Genomic DNA, 21,486 nt, shown 5'->3' on the forward strand with positions numbered 1-21,486 from the left:
ATCAACCGGGAAAGAGGTTTCTAGGAAACATCATGCTTCTGTATTTGACTCTGCCTATACAATAATTTTAATCAGTCTCTTAGATAACAGCATTAATATGATTCTCATTCAATTTGGAAATGCGAAGAATCTATAAGCATTTGCTAATTTGTTGGATCATGGAGTTAAAATCCCAGAGTATTTTTAATAGCTTGGCTGCATATGACAATATAAAACTTACAAGAATAAACAAGTTCTACCATTAGTTTAAATAAAAGTTTAGATGGAATAAAATGGCATAACTCTTACACTTTATTAGAACCAAGATAGATGACAGAAGTGATAATTACCATGTATTATCTATTTCACAAGAATTACACCCCAGTTACTTCTCTGTCTGTTCATGGTGGAGTGCGCTCAAATATTTTATTTTTCCTCATTTCAGTTTCTTTTCACGCTGCAGAGATTCCATTCATCAGTGTTAAAGTTGCAAAATCCATAAGTATGTGTGATGAATTTTGAGATTGGACAGTTTTCCCATTAATGCTAAATTTATATTGCATTTAGCATTAATGAAATAAGGAATTGAATGGTAGTTGTATCTAAATTTTTATTCAAATTATAAACAAGTATGTGTCTATATTTCAGAATAGCTAACTGCAAAGGACAAAGGATACGGAGCTGATAGAAATATTTACTTAGGGCTACTGATTTTCAGTCTTCGTCTTCTCTATCAGCAACATTGGAGAGAGCTAACCGTGCCCTTCCTCCTTCTTAATATGTATTTTTATCACTTGCCATCCAGGATCCACATGCTGCCTCTCAGGCTGCTTCATTCAGTATTTCTATTCTCTGCACCTTCTTTACACTGGTGTGCCCTAGGGCTCAGTCATGGGCCTTTTTTTTGGTCTTCTCTCTCTATACTTATTTGTCGATCTTATCCATTCTCATGGTTTAAGTGCCAACTATATGTCAGTGACTCCAAAATAAGTAACTCTAAAAGTAACTCTAACTCTCTCAAAATAAGTAGTTCAGACGTCTCTGCTGAGCTCCCAGTGTGTATGTCTAGCTACCTACTTGACATTTCAACGTGAGGTCTAATAGATAATATCAAACTCGGCATGTCCCAAACTGTTGATTCTCCCCCCGCCCAACCCCCCCATCCTGCTCTCCCCACATTATTCTTTGTCTTATTGATGGTCAACTGTGTATTTCCATTTGGCAAAGGTCAAAATAATATTGTGGTCCTGAATTCCTCTCTTTCTTTCAAAATGCACATTCAAACATCGTATTATCTCTTTGCTCTATCTTCAAAATTTATCCTGAATCTGATGAACTCCATTGCCATTAATACTACCCTAGCTCGAGCCACCAATCACTTCTTTTTTTTTTAATGCAGTTTTTTTTAATTGAAGTATAGTTGATTTACAATGTTGTGTTAGTTTCTGGTATACAGCTCAGTGATTCAGATTCAGTTTTTGTAATTAAAAAAATTTTTTTTATTGGAATATAGTTGATTTACAATGTTGTGTTAGTTTCAGGTGTACAGCAAAGTTAATCAGTTATACATATATCCACTTTTTTTTTTTTTAAGGAATTTTGTTTTAGTTTTTGTTTTAAAATTTATTTATTTAATTTATTCTTTTTGGCTGCACTGGGTCTTCGTTGCTGAGCACGGGCTTTCTCTAGTTGCGGCGAGCAGGGGCTACTCTTCGTTGCAGTGCACAGGCTTCTCATTGCAGCGGCTTCCCTTGTTGCGGAGCACGGGCTCTAGGCACGCGGGCTTCAGTAGTTGTGGCATGTGGGATCAGTAATTCTGGCTCGTGGGCTCTAGAGCGCAGGCTCAGTAGTTGTGATGCACGGGCTCAGTAGTTGTGGCGCACGGGATGTAGGATGTTAGTTGTTCCACGGCATGTAGGATCTTCCCGGACCAGGTCTCGAACCCGTGTCCCCTGCACTGGCAGGTGGATTCTTAACCACTGCACCACCAGGGAAGCCCCTCCACTCTTTTTTTTTAGATTCTTTTCCCATATAGGCCATTACAGAGTATTGCGTAGAGTTCTCCGTGCTATACAGCAGGTTCTTATTAGTTATCTACTTTATATATAGTAGTGTGTAAATGTCAGTCCCAATCTCCCAATTTATCCCCCCCGCACCCTCTTATCCCCTGGTAACCATGAGTTTGTCTTCTATATCCGTGACTCCACTTCCGTTTTGTAAATGAGTTCATTTGTCCCCTTTATTTTTTTTTAGATTTCACATATAAGTGATATCATATGATATTTATCTTTCTGTCTGACTTACTTCACTCAGTATTACAGTCTCCCCCTCTGTAGTCTATCCTCAATTCAGCCACTGGAGTGAACCCTTTTAAATAGGTACAGGTATGTTCACTGCTGTATTTGTAATAGTGAGTCAATATGTAGTGAAAGTTTAAAACATGAGTGCAAAAGAAAGGCACGTCTTCAATGTAGTAGTTACCTCTGAGCAGTAAGAGAAAGGGATTTGTTTCGGGAAGGTGTGCAGGTCTACTTCAACTGAATCAATGAATTGTTAGGTTTTAAAAAAATAATCTACAGCAAATAAATGTTAACATCTCTTAAATAATAGGAGTGGATTACTGGGCACTCTATATCCCATATATGTCTGCAAATTTGAAATATTTCCTAATAAAGAATGATAAGTAATAAATGGAAACACTTTCCAGTTATTATCCTATACCAGTCTGTACCAAGCTTTTAATGTTACTTTTCTTGCAGTCTCTTTTTTCAACTCATCCTCTGTTCTAAGGACATTTTTCATTTAATATTCACTTCCGTATTTTAAAATCAAAATCAAACCTAAGAGTGACATGTATAAACTAGAGAATATCCAAGTAAAATGAAAAGGATGAAGAAGGGTAGGGAACCTATTTCATATCAGGAATGGTTAGAGAAACTGGACACATACAGAGAGGCCATGAGAGTATTTGTTATATGAATGTGAAAAGGGGCTTAGGATGCAGAATCAGGACTCCTGGTTTAAAGTAGTTTTGAAGAAAGCCCTTTGGACCTTTTATAATAATCTTTCTGAGAGTTACCTCTGTCCAGTAGAGGCCTACATTGCTTCAGAGTGGTGATTGTTCTATTCATGATTGAAATGCATAAACAGAATATTAAATATTTATCAGGGATGTTGACAAATGAATTTCTTCTCTGGGTGGAATTTGGAACAAACTGACCCCTAATGTCTTGTTTGGATATGCTTTTATTTATAATGTGATGCTCAGACATAATATCCCTGATGTGGTCAGGTATGTGCAGAACGCAGTGGGTTTCCTGGTTTATACCAGATTATTTTGGCTCTTCAGGTGTATGACCTCCCAAAGTAATCTCTAATAAATCAGCCTGATAGTACATGAGCTTCTTGAGCCGCTGTACTCACTGATGGGACATGAATGAAGGCGACAGTAAAGAAAAAAAGCAAAAGTGTGTTCTTTCTGCTCTCCCTGTCAGACGTTTGCATTTGAGGATCTGTTAGTTAAGAAACAGGCCATGTGAGAAAGAACTTTGTTGGTCCAAGATTTATTGCTCCCTTTAAGGGAAAAAGCCACTAAGGTAATTTCTTGGATATTACTTAATGCCATCAAAATAGGGCTAGGGGAAACTATTTGAATTATCCAAGGGTCCTACGTGGGGGAAAATCCCCCATGTTTTGCTGATGGGGTTGCAAATGGGAAAGAGGACTTAACATCTACAGTAAGTAAACTGCTTAATTATTAAAAAAGATACTTAAGCTTGTCTGTTTTAAAATGACCATTTTGTGCCCTGCTGTGTTTCCAGCATTTAGCACAAGAGCTGACACATAGTGTGTAAATATTGTTGAACTTATGAATTATTGTATTTATTTGACCTTTCTTGAATCTGGAAAATAAGTTGCAGCACATTTTCCATGTCTTTGAGTACCAGTGCTATGGTCCTTGAGTAGTTTGCTCCGCTAATCTTGTTTCCATGGTGAAATGAATTCGTATCTACTCTCTAGGGGTATGTAGGAGGTTGGCAACATCTCTGTTAATTGTGAGGTCACCAGTAAGACCTGGCAGTGATGAGTACTTCCCCAAATCACAGCTGTGCAGCTTTCTCAGTGGTCTCATTCAGTTCCACTTAAAGCACATAACTGGCCTGGAATTGCATGAGATAAGTGCTGTGAGTGCTCATCACCATGGTGAGGGGCTCTGAACAGTCGCCTGGAGACTAACCCTTTAAGAGCTAGGTGCACAGCCGAATGTGCACCAACTCATTAAGTGCTAGGGTGGGTGGCGAGTTGGAAGCCACCTTTTCCAAATATTACAGGTCAAGCAAAGTTAGTTAATACATTTAAATTCTCTGAATGACTCAACAAAATGGAACACAAAGAATTCTCTCATTTGCAACAAAAGAAACTCACACTGTTATGACTTTTGAGAACCCTGACTGATACAGGCAAGAGAGTGTTCTTTGGCTCAGATTTTGTTGCTGAATTTAACAGCAGCATGAACACATGTGTTTGATTATCATCTGTAGGACTACTCATTTTTAACTTGGGCACTATGGGTTAGACAGGGTAAGAGCTTCTTCATAGTGAACCGAATAAGAACTTATTCCTGTCTTTTCTTTAAAGCCATTTCTAGAAAGAGTTAATTCTGATTTTGAAAAGTGAGCTGTACAAGCTCCTACTTTTCCTTTAACCTCGCTAGCCCTTCCTCCTCAGTCTCCTTTGCTAGTTGCTACTCTCGTCAGTGTTAGGGTCATCAGGTTTGGTCTTAAGCTCTCTTCTGTTCTCTCTCTATATTCTCTTTCTGGATAACATCACTCATCACTGTGAATTGAAAAATTATCTTTATGTTGGCAGCTCCCAGATACATGTCTCTAGGTTAAGACTCTCCACAAAGCTCCACACCCCAACTGTCTACTTGATTTCTCTAATTAGAGGTTTCACAGATATATCAAACGTAAGACAGCCCCATCAGATATTTTGATTATCTGCCCCGAAAATCTAAATTTCATCCTCAGTATTTGACATTTTTATCTCAATTACAAACATTTATCTCTCTTTTTTGAGTACCTAAGCCAGAAACTCTGGAGTCATCTTTCATTCTCTGTGTTACCGTCCCTCTGTGTACAAACATCTAAAACATTAACAAACTTGGGTGGTTGCTCTCTGGTTTGTATGAGAAGCCAAAATTAATCTCACATGTGTTTACTTTTGTCCACATCCTTAGTTCAGCCACCATGTGTTGCTTTCTTGGTCTACCCATCATGATCTTGCACTTGAACTATTACTGACTTCAAACTGGTCTCCCTGATTCTTCTCTTGTCACCCTGTAGTCTGCTTTCCAAAAAAGAACAAGAATGACTTTCTTAAAAATTTATCAGATTATGCTGTACACTGTCAGTTGCTTCCAATTATACTTCAAATACAATCTAAATGTCTTGTCATGGTCTTCAGAGCTCTACAAGAATCATGCCCTGCCAACCCCTCTGTTCTGTTTTTGCTGCAATAATTATTTCTCTGTGACTCCTGCCACCACTTCCATTTCCACATCACTTCTTTAACTGTATTCTGGTTTATCTATAGGTACTTCTCACTGATAGACTTTAAACTGATGCCACCATTATTTATTGCTTTGATCACTGCAATAGCCTCCCAACAAGTCTTGTGTCCCTCTATTTCAACCTCTCTATTAAATTAAAATGTAATCTAAGTCATTCATATATATTGTTAGAAAAGTCAATACTTATTGCAAAAATTATAGTGTAAAAAATAAACTTTCTTGCCCCCTCCTTTCCAGCTTTGATTTCTGTCCTTTAGGAGCAGTTGCATTTCTTTTAGTACTTACTTTGCCTCTGTATCGCTAAGTAATACGGTTCTATTGTTTATTCTTTGTTTCTCCTTTAAAAAATAAGTTTTACTGTGACATAAACATATGAAACACAAACATATATTGTTATAAGTAATAATTTTAAATTGTGCACTTTTATAAACTCAAAGTTGATACATTGAGTTCCTCCCATCTATCTTCCAGGGTCATAGCCTTGGTATATGGCCTCCTGCACCTAAAATATCACTCTTCTCTCACTTATATTGTTTCCTATGGCTGGCTCCTTCTTTAGGTCTTGCCTCTAATGTTATCTCCTTAGATAGGTCTTATTGGGCCACCCTCTCTGGTGTCCTAACCTGTGCTCTGTTTCTCTCAGATCCTTGTTTGTTTCTTCAATGATACTTTTCATACTTTATATCATCCTAAGTATATTTGTCTGAATACTTTATTTTTTTCCTGCCTTTCTCCCTAATATATAAGGTCCATGAAAATGCGGGTTAAATCTGTCTTCATCTTTGAATCCTCAGTGCCTTGCCTACTGCCATGTTGTGGGTATTCAGTAGGTACATTTGTAATGAACATTAATAAGCACCAGGAAGATACAGTGGAACATAATAGCTTTTGGCTAGACTGATTGATAAACTTAGAAGTAGATTTAAAACTGAATTTACTACTTCTCAGCTTGTTTTTTGCTTATTTAAAGAATGCATAGACATCAGTGGATTAATAAAAAAGTCATTATAACCAATAACAGATTATATTAAAGTGAATGGATATAAGAAAGTATATGAAAATCAATAGCTTTTCTTGATATGAGTAGAAATTGTACTATAAAATGAGAAAATAGATAACCGTTATATGAACCAAAAAATCAGTTATTTTGGATAACTAAATGTTACGATGGAGCATTCATTTTCCACTTTACCAGTTTTTACCCCTTTCTTTTCACTTCTTTAACATACAACAGTTTCTATTTATTATCATACTTGTGATGTTTATAATGGAGTTAAAAAGGAACATTTTGAAATTTTTTAAAATCCATATCTCTGTCAAATATTGGGGAAAAGTTAGAAGAAGGCAATGGTTCTCAAGAAAACAGGAGGGAAAGCATATTTTTTTCAATTGTAGAAGTGAAATCTATCCCTGTGTAATTATTATGTAGATAAAATAAGACTCTGTTGAAAGAACATAACACAGAAGGCCATCATGAGGCGTCCCATGGTAAGATCTGTAACCAGTGTCTAAGAAAAGGTAGATGGGCTAAAAACCAAAGTAGGATTTCATCAGGGTTTATTTCTAAATAACTAATCCCATAAGTTGACACTGCTATGGGTTAATGCCCTGGGTTCCTTTCTAATTATCATTTCCCATATATCACGCTGCTCCAGCTGCCCTAGCTTTGCTTTTCGTTAAATGTCCTAAGCTTGTTCCCATCTCAGGGTCTTGGTTTCTCTCTTTGCCTAGAATGTCCTCCCCTCTACATCTTGGCCTGGCCATCTCCCATACCGTAGGTCCCTGCTCAGATGTCACCTCACCCAAAAGGCCGTCCCCACATCACTCTCTCACCCCTTCATAGTATTTGGCAGCTGAGTTCCTATTATACGTTTATAACTTTTCATTGAGTAAACAGGACTCAAGGATTATCATAGTAAAACAAGTAGTTTGCATTTTGTTTGTTCATATTTGTTTTTCTGGTCTTCCTTCTGGTGTTGTTTACTCTCAGGTTTTGAGAAGTCCCCTGGTGAATTTAGTCACAAAAGTCTCTGTTTGGTAATCAGAATATTTATCCTATGATCGTCAAAACATCCAAATTCACGTAAATTTAAAATTTCTCTCTGACGCATGCTCTCCACATTCAGGCTTTCTGAGAACTCATCACCTGCAGTGAGGAATGGGGACACGGAGTCAGGTCCTCATTATTCCCCATCTAGAGCTGTCACCCTCCTGCTCAGCACCCTGGGGTTCCTCTGCATCCCCTAGGGTTGAAGCTCTAAGGGAAGCGAGAAGGAGAAGGGTGCTTAGGTGACCTGTGGGGTCATGAGTGCTGTGGCTGAGCTTTATGACAGGTGCCTACAGTGGAGTCTCTCACTCTCATGGGCCACATTTATGGGTTCTTAGGAGGCTTTCCTCTTCAGAGCTGCTCCTGAGCCCCTGAGGTCTTTCACTTACTTGTTCTTGGGGGAGAATTAGTTCATCTTCTCTGAATGTTCACTTTCAGCTCCTGCCTTTTTCCTTAGGTAGCTGGTGGGATACTTCCAAGCTATATTGTAACCTTGGTTTTTATTGTGACATAGAACACAGACATAAATAAGTGTACAAACCATCAATGTAAAGCTTATTAACAAATGTTGATGGAGAAATTTTATGTGTAACTTTGACCCAGTTGAACAAATTGCACATTGTCTTCCCTCCTGAGGTGTAAGTTGGTGACGGGGCTTTTCAGCCTTGTTCACTGCTACACCCTGAGCTCTGGATGTACAAAGTTCATACTCATAAGCATTTTGTTGAGTAGAGGGTTGCATGAATGAATAGCTAATAAGATTATGATATATTTAGAAGATAAGTTATTACTCAGCAATTAAAAACCAACTTTTAAAGATTATTTGATACTATTAAGAAATAAAATCGTTATTAAGCTTTTCTTAAATGGGAAAATAAAGGAGAATATGAAACTTTAACATGTGTATACATGTTTATAGGTACATGCATGCACACATACAGATACATAGACACTTATGTGTATATGTTAATAGACTAGAAAGAAATATGTATATACATACATATATAATTCTATATGATGGGATTTGGGATGACTATTTTCTTTTTTTAACTATATTTTTAAAATATTCTGCTATTTAAAAGTTCTGATTTTATGATCAGAAAGCAATTTTAAGAAAAAAAAACAAGAGAGACTTGAAAGAAAGGAAGAAGGAAAGAAAAATGAAAACCTTGAACTGTTCTCCCAAATCTGCCATGGGGGAGTGATTGGGTTTCCACCATTGAAGGAGGCCTGGAGATGAAACCCTCGGCACACTCACAAGGCCAGTGTGCCTTTGGCAGCTCACAGGATGATCACATAAAACAGTCAGCTCAAGATAAAGTTCAGAGCCTAATGCAGTACTTTTGTCTTCTGCTTTGTGAGGGATGGGGCCCGGCCTTGCTCTTGATATCAAATTTTGGACATCTACCATCCGTGAGGTGTTGTGCTTGATGTCAGATCCTCAGTGCAGAAGTTTTTGAAGAGGAGAGTTATTTGGAGCAGCAGCCCTGTGGCAGCCCTAGCCTTTTCAGATAGCCTCACAGAGGCAGCGTGTGCTCCAAGCCAGGCGGCCTTTGGTTTGAATCCTGTCCTCACCACACACTGATTTGTGACCTTAGGACACGATACATCTTTTTGAAACTTGCTTTTTTTGCAACTGTAAAACGTGTGACATTAACATAGGTATCCCAAGCTGGCTGTTTGATTAAATGAAATAAGGTATATACAGTGTCTGGCATACAGGCATGTTATTTTCTTCTGTTCTTGTTTTCTTATAAATATTTTAAAATAAGTTTGAAAAGGGAAGAGGAAAGGACTATATAGCTTTTTAGCCTGGGTAACTAGAAAAGGGTCATGCATAGAGATACAGACTCAGAGAGGAGGTGCTAGTGTGGGGGGATGTCCATGCAATGGAAGCAGTGGCCTGGGTGGGGGGTTTGGGAATCATTTCCATTGGGGGTTATAAATCCCTTGGGAGGGATAAATGCAGAGAACCGATTGCTGACTGGAGACCTGCTTTGGAGTGAGGAACAGGATCTGTTTAAGGAAATAGAAACAGTTGCTAGAGAACAAGAGACGTAGAGTCACGGAATATTCGTGGAGGAGAAAAGTTGTCAAGGGTCAAATGCCCGAGGGAGGAGAATAAAGGAAAGGACATGATGGGTGGCCTCAGGACAATTTCCCAGTTCAGTGGAGGAAACTAGAATGTGGGTGGAAATGTAAGGAGAAGGTAGGTAGCGAGCAGATTTATTAGAGTGATGTATTAAAACCAGATATCAATTTGGAAATTGGGAGGCTTAGCTTCTAGCCCTGACATTCCCATGAACTCTCTGTGTGATTTTAGGCAAGTCATGCAAGATTTCTAAGCCTTGGTTTTCTTGATTTTAAAACTCCAGATGGCCAGATGATTCTAAGTTTCCTTCTACCATTGTCATTTCATGATTCTTTTTGAAGCCCCTTTGGCAGGGAAAGTAAATGGAATTATGTTAACAGTGTGGTCACATGAAAACTTTTCCTAAAGATAAAACTTGGACACACCAGGAAAGCAACACTGGAAATGCCAGAGGAAGAAATCAAATTGTAATTTTCCCCCAGATGGAGTCACAGGTAGAATGTTGTTCAGATCAGCAAATAGATACATTTTCTTTTATCTCAAAAGGGAAGAATACATTGAGTTAAAACAGCATTGCCTGAGCACCTGCTATGTACCGTCCTTGCTCATTGAGGCATGATGACGAGCACTGCACCCCAAGCATTCCCTGAAATAGCTCATGGTCTAATCAGAGGGTCCTGCAAGCAACATTTACAGGGGGCCTACTAGTGAAAGAACAGAAAAGGTACAGAAGTGGATAGAGCAGGCGGTGGCTACTTTGGAGAGAGGATAGGGTTGGCTTGATTTTGAAGAAATAACTCTCCATACCAACAGTGACTTTCTGCAAAGAGAAAACAGCATGTGCAGCGTACCAAGATGTGACCGTGCAACTAAAAGTTATTCTGAAATTGTTAAAATATAAAGTTTGTTCACACAATAAAATTTGTCTGTGGTGGTTATGTGTGAAGTTTAAATGGAGAAGTAGGCAAGAGTTTATCATGATCTTATAACTTATATATCTTCATTTGGAGTTGATCCTCATGGCGTAAAGCGGAAACCTTGAAAAGATCGAGTCAAGAGAGTATTTTAGTATGATATGGTAATAGGATAGATACGGCGTCAGAAGTGTGTTTTCCTGCAGATTTATGGGTATGTATAGAATATACAAAGGCATGAAAAACCACTCCCATTTACAGGAATATTGAAAATGATGTTTTATTTGAATAAAGCATAAAATAAATTTATACTATTATAATTTATGTCAATCCCTATATTATGCTTACGTTTTAAACTATATACTTTACTTAATGAGATGTATACTATAGCACTACCATACAAGAGAATTTTTTCAAAAATAGTCAAACTTAACATGTGTGAAGTACACATCATGTAGAGTATGAGACATTTGTATAAAATATTTTTACAAGCAGTATACTGATGCCAGATCCTTTCAGCAACTTCTGTTACTGCTTTTTAGAAGTCAAAACACTTATGCTTCTATCTCAGAGATTCTCTAATATACTTTATAGTCAGACAATGGGCTAAAAATCCTCAGACCCTCAGGACATTGATTTTCCTTTTCCTGTCAAGAAATTTGTCATTTAATGTTTTCAGTTATATTGGTTCATCTTATCTTTTGGCTACATTTTCCTATTTCTCTACTCAAGCCAGGCATCTTCTTAAACTATTTCCTAGATTCCACGTCCTCTTTGCCCTTTACCCTCTCATAAGGAGCAACTTACCTCTAGTTTTATCCGAATTCTGTTATCCCTCCAGTCTTCTTACAGCCTGAAATTATAATGATCTACCACACACTAATGGTATTTACTACTTGTGATATGCTATAGATTTTTTAAAAATAGGATATTATTAAAGACCCTCACCATATGCAGTTTGAGCCTCAGATATAGACCTTCAGCCAGTACACGCAAAGTTTACTTAGAAAACTGAGGTTCTGGAAAATAAAGAAAATTTCCAAAAAAGGAACATAGAAGAATGAAAAGAAAACGAGGTAGTAGTTATAGTAGTGATTCAGATCCTTAAGTGAATAGGAAGTGAGGCAGGGGAACTGAAGTAGTTAACCTGGTAGGAATGGAAACAAGACTGGAGAGTGCCAGGTTGCTTTCTAATTTTTTTAGTCATTTTTAATGTATGCTTGTGACATATGCATTAGGACTTTAGACTCTGTTCATCTCTTTAGTAGACATAGTTAATTTGAATTTGAACCAATGAAACGTTTGTATTTGGTGAATTGAAGCAACAGTATATAAAAATCTATGCACATTGGCCAAATCAAATTTCATATTGTAATTAGAAGTTGGTGGCAGTGTCAGGACACCTTCATGGAGATCAGTGTTAATGGTTGTTTTAAAAAGCACAGGGGCATCTAAATAGAGAAAGTAAAATATCAGAACCAGTAAGACAAGAAATGGCTGGTAACGTATTTTCACATAAGCAGTGGTAGATTTGCAAAATACTGAAATGTTTGCTGAATTGTCAAATCAGAGAATAAGATTCCGTGACAATAGAACAGATGCCATTGTATGAGAAAATGTACATGATGACTGGAACAAGGCAGGGAACAACTTTTAATTTCATTTCCAAATGTGTGCATGAAATATCTCAAAATTGTTAAAATCATTTTGAAAAATCTAAAAAGGGCAATCTGGGAGAAAATTCTTATATAGTTCGCATTTATTTTAGAGACTGTATTGTGCCATGTCAATACACAATTAATTTTCTTCCCTTCTAAAATTGAAAGGACAGTATTTGCACTGAAGTGCATGCTGCCTAATTGTGGATTGTCAAACACAGGAGGACTTGTAAAGAGAGGTTGATGTGAATTTGTGTTCTTCCATGGCTTGTAAATTCATAGCACAGATAAAACAATCCATTTTGTTAGTGGAATAGGTGAGCCCTTTGTGGGGACACAGAAAACTTCATAATTTCCTGCAATTCTGCTTGAAAGATACCAACCCAAGCTAGAGCACTTCCTCTGCTGTTAGATAGTATTCTGGTCTCAGATAGAAAACCCTTCCCTGTAGAGAACCTGAACACTTGATGCTAAATATGCCCTAGAGTGAAATGAGTCTGGCACACTGTGGTCAGACAGTAAATATGTGTTGAATGAATGAGTCATCATTTATAATTATTCCAACATTTTTTTCTTTTTAAAAGTGACCTTGTTTTTAAAAATGTGTATAGATAAAATCCTAACACAACAGAGAATGCTGTGTTATGAAGACGTTTCCAAATCGTAACTAAAAAAAAAAGACCACATTTATTTCAGACAGTATTTAATATGCTAGTGTGGGGATACAAAGATGAATAAATTTTAATTCTTTGGACTCTCTGAGCCCTTCAGTCCAATCTCAAATGTTTGGCTGCTTATATTTATTATGATTATCCTTATTAATAAAATAAAAATTATAATGAACATTTATTGAGCGGGTTACTCAGTATCTGATTCTATGACAGGAGCATTACATGTGCTTAAAAAATGCTTTTAAAAAATGTTCCAAACAACGCTATGAAGCTGTTGTATAAAGATGCTGTAACTTTCTCATAGTTACATGCTAGTAGTAGGTTATGAACCGAAATAATCTTAAATCCAGAATCTGTTCTTGAGGTCATTAAATTTTATCTGATAGTATGCAATTAAAGTTTATAGGGTTTATTGTTATAAATCTTACCATGCTTATAACCCGTTGAAAAAATATATCAGATTGCAAATTTATGATTTAGGGAAACTGAGCATCATAACAATTATTATCTTAGTCATCAGTCACACTGTCAGTTTTATTAGTGGCCTTGAATACTGACTGAACCTCAGAATCACATTTACATATAAGACAAGAGAAACACAGTTCTGTATTTTCACAATCTGGATCAATGATAATATGACACTGCTTATCAATCCATGTGTAGATGTACTACATCTTTAATAATTATTACTTAAATTTTAAAATATTTGATACTCTTTTATTCCCATCAAATTAGGCTCTAGGGAAAATTTTTTGTGTTTCATGTAATTACTTTAAAATTCAAGCTGATTTCATATTTGAGAGAATGAAAACATGTATGGAAAATAAAAGAACTCATTGAAAGTCATATTAAAATTACACAAAAATGCCCCAAATATATACTTGCCTGATATTTTGAAAGAATCATTAGAGTAAATCTTTTTTTTGCATTATCCCCACGCACAAATGATGTATGTGTGTGTGCATGTGTGCACGTGTGTGTGTGAACAAGAGAGGGAGAGAAACTGGGAAAGAGACAGGAAAAGGCAGGAAGAGAGAGAGGAGAAGGGGACAAGTCTAGGTGGTGGAGCTGCCATCCTAGTACTTGAGAATTTTATTAGTGATATAAAAACTTCAATAAAATGAAGTTGATGAGGATTTTTAGATTTATTCTTTAGTTATCTTATAATGAAGATATTCATTAGTTATCATATAATGATATTCTTTAGTTATCATATAATGAAGATATTCTTCAGGTAGAATTGGTATCTTATATAGGTAGAATAGGTATCTTATATCTTATATAAGAAGAAGAGGTATCTTATATCTTTTCTGATATAAAGAATAAAATGTACAGAATAAAATCAGCATATTGGCAATCACCTGGTCTTTCCATATAGAAGATGCAATACACTTTAGTAATTAAAACAAACCAAAAAGACCTCTTCTTCTAAGGAAAAGTTTTTTTTAGCCTAGATTTTAAAAATATATTCAGTTTGGAACAACTACTGTATCTGAAGAAATAATTATATTACTATGTTAATTATATGTGAATCAAATTAAAATGAACTGTATATGATTTTTATAAAGTTAATGCAAAACAGTATTTGATAACTTTCATATTAGCATATTGGGTATGAATAATGCAGGTTCTAGGGAATTATTTCTTAAAAATTGTTTACTAAAGAGTTAACAATATAAATCAAATATACATTATATATATATTGCAGTAGAGTAAAACAATGAAAATTGGAAAGATCAAGTTATATATTCTTCCATGTAAAATATTTTCCTAGTTATAATTCAAATTTATATTCTAAAAAAGGAAGGGAAGAAATGACTAGGCTTAGCTTCAGTATAATAAAAGAATACCTACTTGTTATAAGTTCTTTTTGCTGATCATAATCATATTTTACAGTTTTTAGCCCTCTGTCCACAACTGGCTAACTTTAAAATATGGCATTGTATGAAATGAAACTTGTTTATGTAAGTGATGCTTCATTTTTTCTGTAATTTATTGTTCAAGGGTTTTCAAAAATGTTTAGTAGAAGACTTAAGAGTATTTTATATAATAACTTTAATGTTATGTGTCCTACATTTACCGTGGTATGTTACATGAATTATTTTATTAAATAATGATTGTCAAAATGTTGTACTGTCCTGTGTATGCAATTAAAAACTATATTGCTCTTCTGTACATGCTGTACATGTAAGTGACCCCATGGGTCTCCCAAAGTGAGCCTTTAACATTCCAGAATTTTTACTGTGCATCTGTTGCTGGCATCTAGCCTCCCACACAGGCTAAGGCTAACTAAATGAAGTTTATGCTAGTGCAATAAAGTACCTAAAGATGAAGTAGTAAAATGCGAAGACAGTTACCTTATTAGTGGGGTTGCTAACATAGCTTCACTAGAAAAACGTATGCACATACGTGGAAGAAAACAGAGTGGATGTGAGTGGGAGAACCCAGAAAGTAACTTATTCGAATGATATTTCATACGTATCTTTCTACGTTATATATTCCAGATGGGATTCATACAGCTCAATGAGGACTTCATATTTATTGAACCACTCAATGATACAATGGCCATAACGGGTCACCCACACCGTGTATATAGGCAGAAAAGGTCCATGGAGGAAAAAGTCACAGAGAAGTCAGCTCCTCACAGTCATTACTGTGGTGTCATTTCAGGTAATGCCTTCTCCTAAAAGGGTTTAAATAAATATGCAATGTGAGATGAATCCTTTAATAAATCCCCCCGCCCTCCCTCCCTCCCTCCCTCCCTCCCTCTCTCCCTCTCTCCCTCTCTCCCTCTCTCCCTCTCTCCCTCCCTCCCTCCCTCCCTCTCTATCTTTCTGTCTATCCATCCATCCACCAGCTTTATCTTGTTAATATGGAATCTCTCTTGGTTAATGACAATTACATATCTTTTTTAGACTTATCTTTTAGTTTTCTATGAAATAGTACATTTTAATATCAAAAAATAGAAACTCAAAAGGACTTCAGATATTAATATATTACATGCTCTATATCCCTCAAGAGGGATACTCATGGGATACTGTTCCCCTCACTGGAATAGAAATGACACCGAGAGAATTCCAGATTTCCTGAAACTGAATACTGTGAGCTCATGGTCTTATTTCAGTCCACCTCCCTGAGAACATCATAGATATCTCTTTACTTTGACCAGAAGCATCTTCTACTTTTTCTTCTTTTTCTGTTTGACTCAAGTAAAAATCATCTTGAAGGTTAAAATTAGCAGAGGAATAGGAAGAAGAGTCAGGATTTACTTCTTTGAATTTTATTCTCAGTGTCAGAATACTTTAAATCTGGAAGTTTCAGTGGCTCATAAACTTTCCCAACCATCAAATCCGGGTCTCTGTTTGTCTGCCAATTTTTCACAGAAGTAAAATAGGGTGACTGTTTTGTACACTTCCTTATTACTTCCTTTGGCAGAGATCTGTGGCATTAGCAAGAAGGATAAGGAAAATGAATGATTTCTATTACATAAGTAGGACCTGAAGGTCATAGTCAGCATTCAGTGGTTTCCCTAGGAAAAATATTTGGACATCTAATCCAGACATCTCAGTGAATATTCACTGAGATGAGACATATTTCCATATAGTATCTGAGGAAATATGAATTTATTGAAGAATTTTTGGTGTAAAGACTTTAAAATTTGACTTGGAGATTTAAAATTAGGTGTTAGTGTAGTTAGTGCCAAGATAGCAATTCTAACATTGGTTATGGTATCTGAGGCTGATTTAGGTATACAAATTGTGATAATAAGTAACATTTGCAGAGGCCATAGCATGTTCATATCATCAATTGTCTAGTATGTTCAAATTCAGAAAGACTTTCAATGTGTTTCTCTTTAGATAAATTATCTCAAATTAATTTTTGATCTCTATTTTCTTTTGCAAAAGCTCATGATATCAGTCTGTATTGGAATTATCTTCAAAAGTGGTTAAGTGAGTCTACCTCTGTGTCACATTATTCAACGTACATGATCAAGTCAATTTAAATAAGACACATCCCTCTTCTCTATTCTATGAACTGTAGACACAATGGAGATAAAAAACAGCTGAACAAAAGTCATAGTATGAACAAGCAAAAGAAAGGTTTTTGTATCGTGAAATGATAACAGCAACAACTTGGATTTAGTCCATTTAAGGAGATTGCCTTGTGTGAGTTATACTGAAAATCTGCACTATGCAACTTTCGAATCATAGTAAGTTCCAGCTGTTCTAATTACTCATGTATACAGATGACATAAAGCAGGCTTTGTGTGCCATTATGCACGGAGGAAACGTTTCTAGAAAGTTCTTATTTTTGATAGGTTTATAAAGCATAAATACACAGTTCATATTTGACAGACATTGTGGTCATAAATTTCCTAATTTTTTTAAGGCATGACTGTTATATCTTAATTGACCTGTTTGGATCAAGCACTTGCATAGAAGGAGTGCTAAGCTATCGTCAGTTGGATGCTTTACTGAACTTAACTATTTTCGATGCTTTTTAAGGGTCTAGAAATTTAAAAATCATTTTAAAATTAGCAATCCATGAAATAAAATATTCATTTACTTATCAGCATAAGTCTAATTGCAGTTCTTCCCCTCTTACTTCAAGCTGATATATTAACATATTAAAAACATGATTCAGATTTGGATAATGTTGCAGTAATTGCCTTTTCACAATGGAATCATAAAGCGTATTTTTATTCAACTTGGTCTTTGCCCTATTCCCCTTCATCATGTTAATGTCTTAAGTGTATTGTGTTTGTATGTATTGATTACGTAAATATTTTTTCTAAACAGGCACTTCACAGTTTAGGATGACTTTGTTGTGTTCTTTTATTAACAGATAACATAGAGGAAAGAAAGGCACATGAGGTTGAGAGTCAGAGGCCCTGGATTCAAGGCCTAGCTTCAGTCTCACTCCAGCTAGATACTCTTCTTCACTTCCCTTGAACTTTTGAACCTTAAATTCTTTATTTGCAACATAAGCAGGACCAGTCACCTCACAGGGATATAGAGCTAAATGACACAGCTCTTATTCTTAAGAGGTGACCAATGTATTATTTTAGACAAATTGGTAAATGAGTAATTATACTATCTATAATAAGAACTATGACAGACTCAGTACCCAAGATTCTAAGCTTCTGTTATTTGGTGTGGGGTGGGGGGGGTTGAGCCTCAAAGATCAAGTAAAACTTATCCAGACCATAGGGAGAAAAGGGAACAGAGTGTGCAGGTTAAGAAAATGGACTTTGGGGTCAGACTGCATGTGTTCACATCCTTATGCCGCTGCCCCTTACCTGTGTGACTTTGGAAAACTTCCTTGATCTCTCCAAAGCTCCATTTACAATATACAAAATGGGTGTAGTGGTACCCAAACTTCAGGGCAGTTTTCCAAATTAAATGAGATTATGTATGAAAATGGAAAACATATGTGAAAATTTAGTGGACGTTGTTAGACAGGGAAAGAGCATTTCAGGCAGAAGGAACAATAAATACAAAAGTATAAAGGCAGGGGAAAGCATCCAATGTCTACAGTGTGGACATGAGACACAGGCCTGGAAAAGTAGTCATGGATGAGATAATGAGGGGACTTGGGGGCTGTGGTAATAAGGACTTTATCTGGAAGGCAAAATGTGGTCTTTGAAGACTGTAAGCAGGCAAGTGACATTATCAATCAATATATATTCCTTAACATTTAGTATAAGCGTGTGAGTATGTCTGCTACTCTGTGTGAACAAGAACGAGATTTATAGAATTGAAGAAGACCGATCTATTTGAGCAGGATATAGAGATCATCTCTATTCTAAGAGCTAACTTAACCCAACCCCTACTGAAATAGTTTCCATATGCCAACCATAACGGTTGTGGAGATGATTGTCAGTATGTGGAGGGTATTATGGGGAGCACATGGTGAGCACTGGTGAATACACATTTAAAGATCTTTTAACTGAAAGCGTGTGGTATCAACTCCATTGTTTTTATACATGCATCTGGGTAGAAAATGATCTCAGGATTGAGGAGATGAAGAATGAGCTCAACGTGGTTGATGTAGACAATGAAGACATCAAAGGAAGCAACTTAATAAAAAGATAACTTCAGTATGCATGATTTTCACACACAATGGCTACCTTATATAATGGAGTCATAGAATCATGGTATTGGGATTCTTAAGAAACCTAGAATGTTCCAAATAGCCTATTTAAATATAACGTGCAAATAAGGATGTAGCACACTGACAGTTTGGGGCCATCACAGCTATCATTAGCTGGGGCAATAAAGGTAACAAATTTTTCTGTCTCTCCCTTACATGGTCTCTTTATCACTCTTGATATGGTCGAAAAGCCCCGCATTTTATAATTATCCCCTCAGTTTCATATTAGCTCTCCTTTTATTTTTCTTATGTTTCTGTCTCCTCCATGGGCATGTCTTCTTCCATATGTGCACTCCCTAAATGTAGGCATTTCCCAGGACTTCCTCCTTTTCTTTCTACTTCTCACGCCACTTGCTTCCCTGGGGTGATAGAATCCAAATCCATGGGTTCAACTTCACTTACATATTGTTTAGTTCCAAACTCTATCTCCATTTTAACCTCTCTCCTGACTGTCATGTGTTTAGTAACTTCTACTCAGATGTCCCTCAGGCATCTCAGACTTACTAAATCTATGGCTGAACCCATCATCTTTCCTCCCAAACTGCTCTGCTGATATTCCCCACTATCTACCTAGTCATTCGAAAATAAACACTAAACACCCCACACACACATAAACAACAGCAACAAGAAAGAGTAATTCTAACCACCTCCCTTTTCCTCTTTTTAGTCTGATTAATTTTGCTGAGGGTGATGTCTGCTTTCTAATATGTTGCCTATCATCTCATCCTTTCTATTCCTACCACTGTGTGATTTTTACACAGAAGATCAGTGATGTAGCCATCTAGGAGAGCTGCCAGATCTGTGTGTCTGAGTGTCTCTGTATCTATCTATCTATCTATCTTTCCCCCATAATCAGTTTATTAGGTGTTGACCCTGCCAAGATGAGCCTTTTCGTATACCTGTAGGAATGTCTCCTACTAAATATTATAAGTTTATATGACAGTATACTAATATATAACCATAAGTAGGATTGCGATTACAATTAGAAAAACTACAAAATTTATTCCTAACTGTTGTAGATCTTAAGATACTAATAAAACCAATTTCTTATTCTGTCCTTCCTGAAGGTCTTTGGTATTAACTGCTGGTACTAAATATGTATTCATAAAATTTACTTTTAACTATAGTGATTCTGTTGCAGATGGCTACTGTTGCTTTCGTCCTTTTGCATTTTCTTGTTTCATAATATAATGCTTATTTTTGTTAAATAAGGAGCCTTTGTATTTATTTTCGTAACACTTTTGTTAACTTAGTTAACTGACTCTACTTGACATTTGGATAAAACTTTGTTTGTTAAATAGATTTTTAGTCTGTGTCCCTGTGACAAAAAAGGAGAAACCGTAATTTATGGAGATACCTGAGAACAGTGAAGTTTCCAGCAATCGTGGCAGGATCTACTTCATGTTAGAGCTCAGAGCTAACTCAGTTAGACCTAGAAGTTAGTAATAGAAGGGACCCAGTAGTTCAAGAATAGAAGAGATAAACTAATCCTGGCATCATGAAGGGGTGTTAGAAGGCAAGTAAGGTGGAATAGGTAGTAGGATAGGATAGGATAGAATAGAATAGAATTGACATCAAAGGTAAAGTACCTGGAACAAGACTCACAAAAGGGAATTTATCAGAAACCAAGATGATGGACTGGAACTATAAGCATACATACAAATTCAAAACAAAGATGTTCATGGAAACGTGACTAACTGGACACACGTTTTTATATCCATGGGATTCCACCAAACACACATGTTTACTTCTGGGGACTCCACTAAAATTAGAATACAAACATATAAAAGATGTCAGCCAACTAGTACAAGTTTGGGAAAGAAGATGACAGCTATTTAGTGACATCAACAGAATTTTGGTAAATGGCAAGGAGAGGAACAGGTGATAGCTAATATAACAATGGATTGCGGAGATCATTGCACAATTGTAAAAACTTGTCAAGGATAATTGAATTGTACATTTAAATGGCTACATGTTATGGCATGTAAATTACCCCTCAATAAAGCTGTTAAAATCATAAATTCGTTATTAAGGTACCACATGCATACAGGAAGTTGCACAAATGATGTGTCCAACTGCTGAATTTTCCCAAGATGAACATAACCACGTAGGTACGACTCAGATCAGAATATACAAAATATCAGCACCGTAGATGTCCCCCTTGTGCCCACTCCTAGGCGCTAATCATCTCTAGTTTAGCCAATCTGGGGATTTTAATGTATTTAATTTACTGCGGTTAATTTGCATTTCTCTGAAGACTAATGCGATTGAGCACCTTCTCATATGCTAATTAGCCATTTGGAGCTCCTGAAATGGCTCTTCAGATTTGTGGCCCATTTTTCAGTTGGGTTATCTGTCATTGATTTAGAGTAGCTTTTTATTACTTTATTATGGAAAAGT

General features: G+C 36.4%; 1 protein-coding gene across 1 annotated transcript in view; it reads left to right on the top strand.

The window, feature by feature from the left end:
- The window catches only part of ADAMTS19 (ADAM metallopeptidase with thrombospondin type 1 motif 19), a 302,428-nt gene that overhangs the window by 47,900 nt on the left and 233,042 nt on the right, over positions 1–21,486 (top strand). The window contains exon 3 of the mRNA XM_061188127.1: positions 15,438–15,603. Coding sequence (XP_061044110.1) covers positions 15,438–15,603 — 166 coding nt within the window. The remainder of the gene's footprint in view (positions 1–15,437; positions 15,604–21,486) is intronic.

Source organism: Eubalaena glacialis, chromosome 4 (assembly GCF_028564815.1).
Source record: "Eubalaena glacialis isolate mEubGla1 chromosome 4, mEubGla1.1.hap2.+ XY, whole genome shotgun sequence".
In the NCBI taxonomy this organism is placed as follows: domain Eukaryota; kingdom Metazoa; phylum Chordata; class Mammalia; order Artiodactyla; family Balaenidae; genus Eubalaena; species Eubalaena glacialis.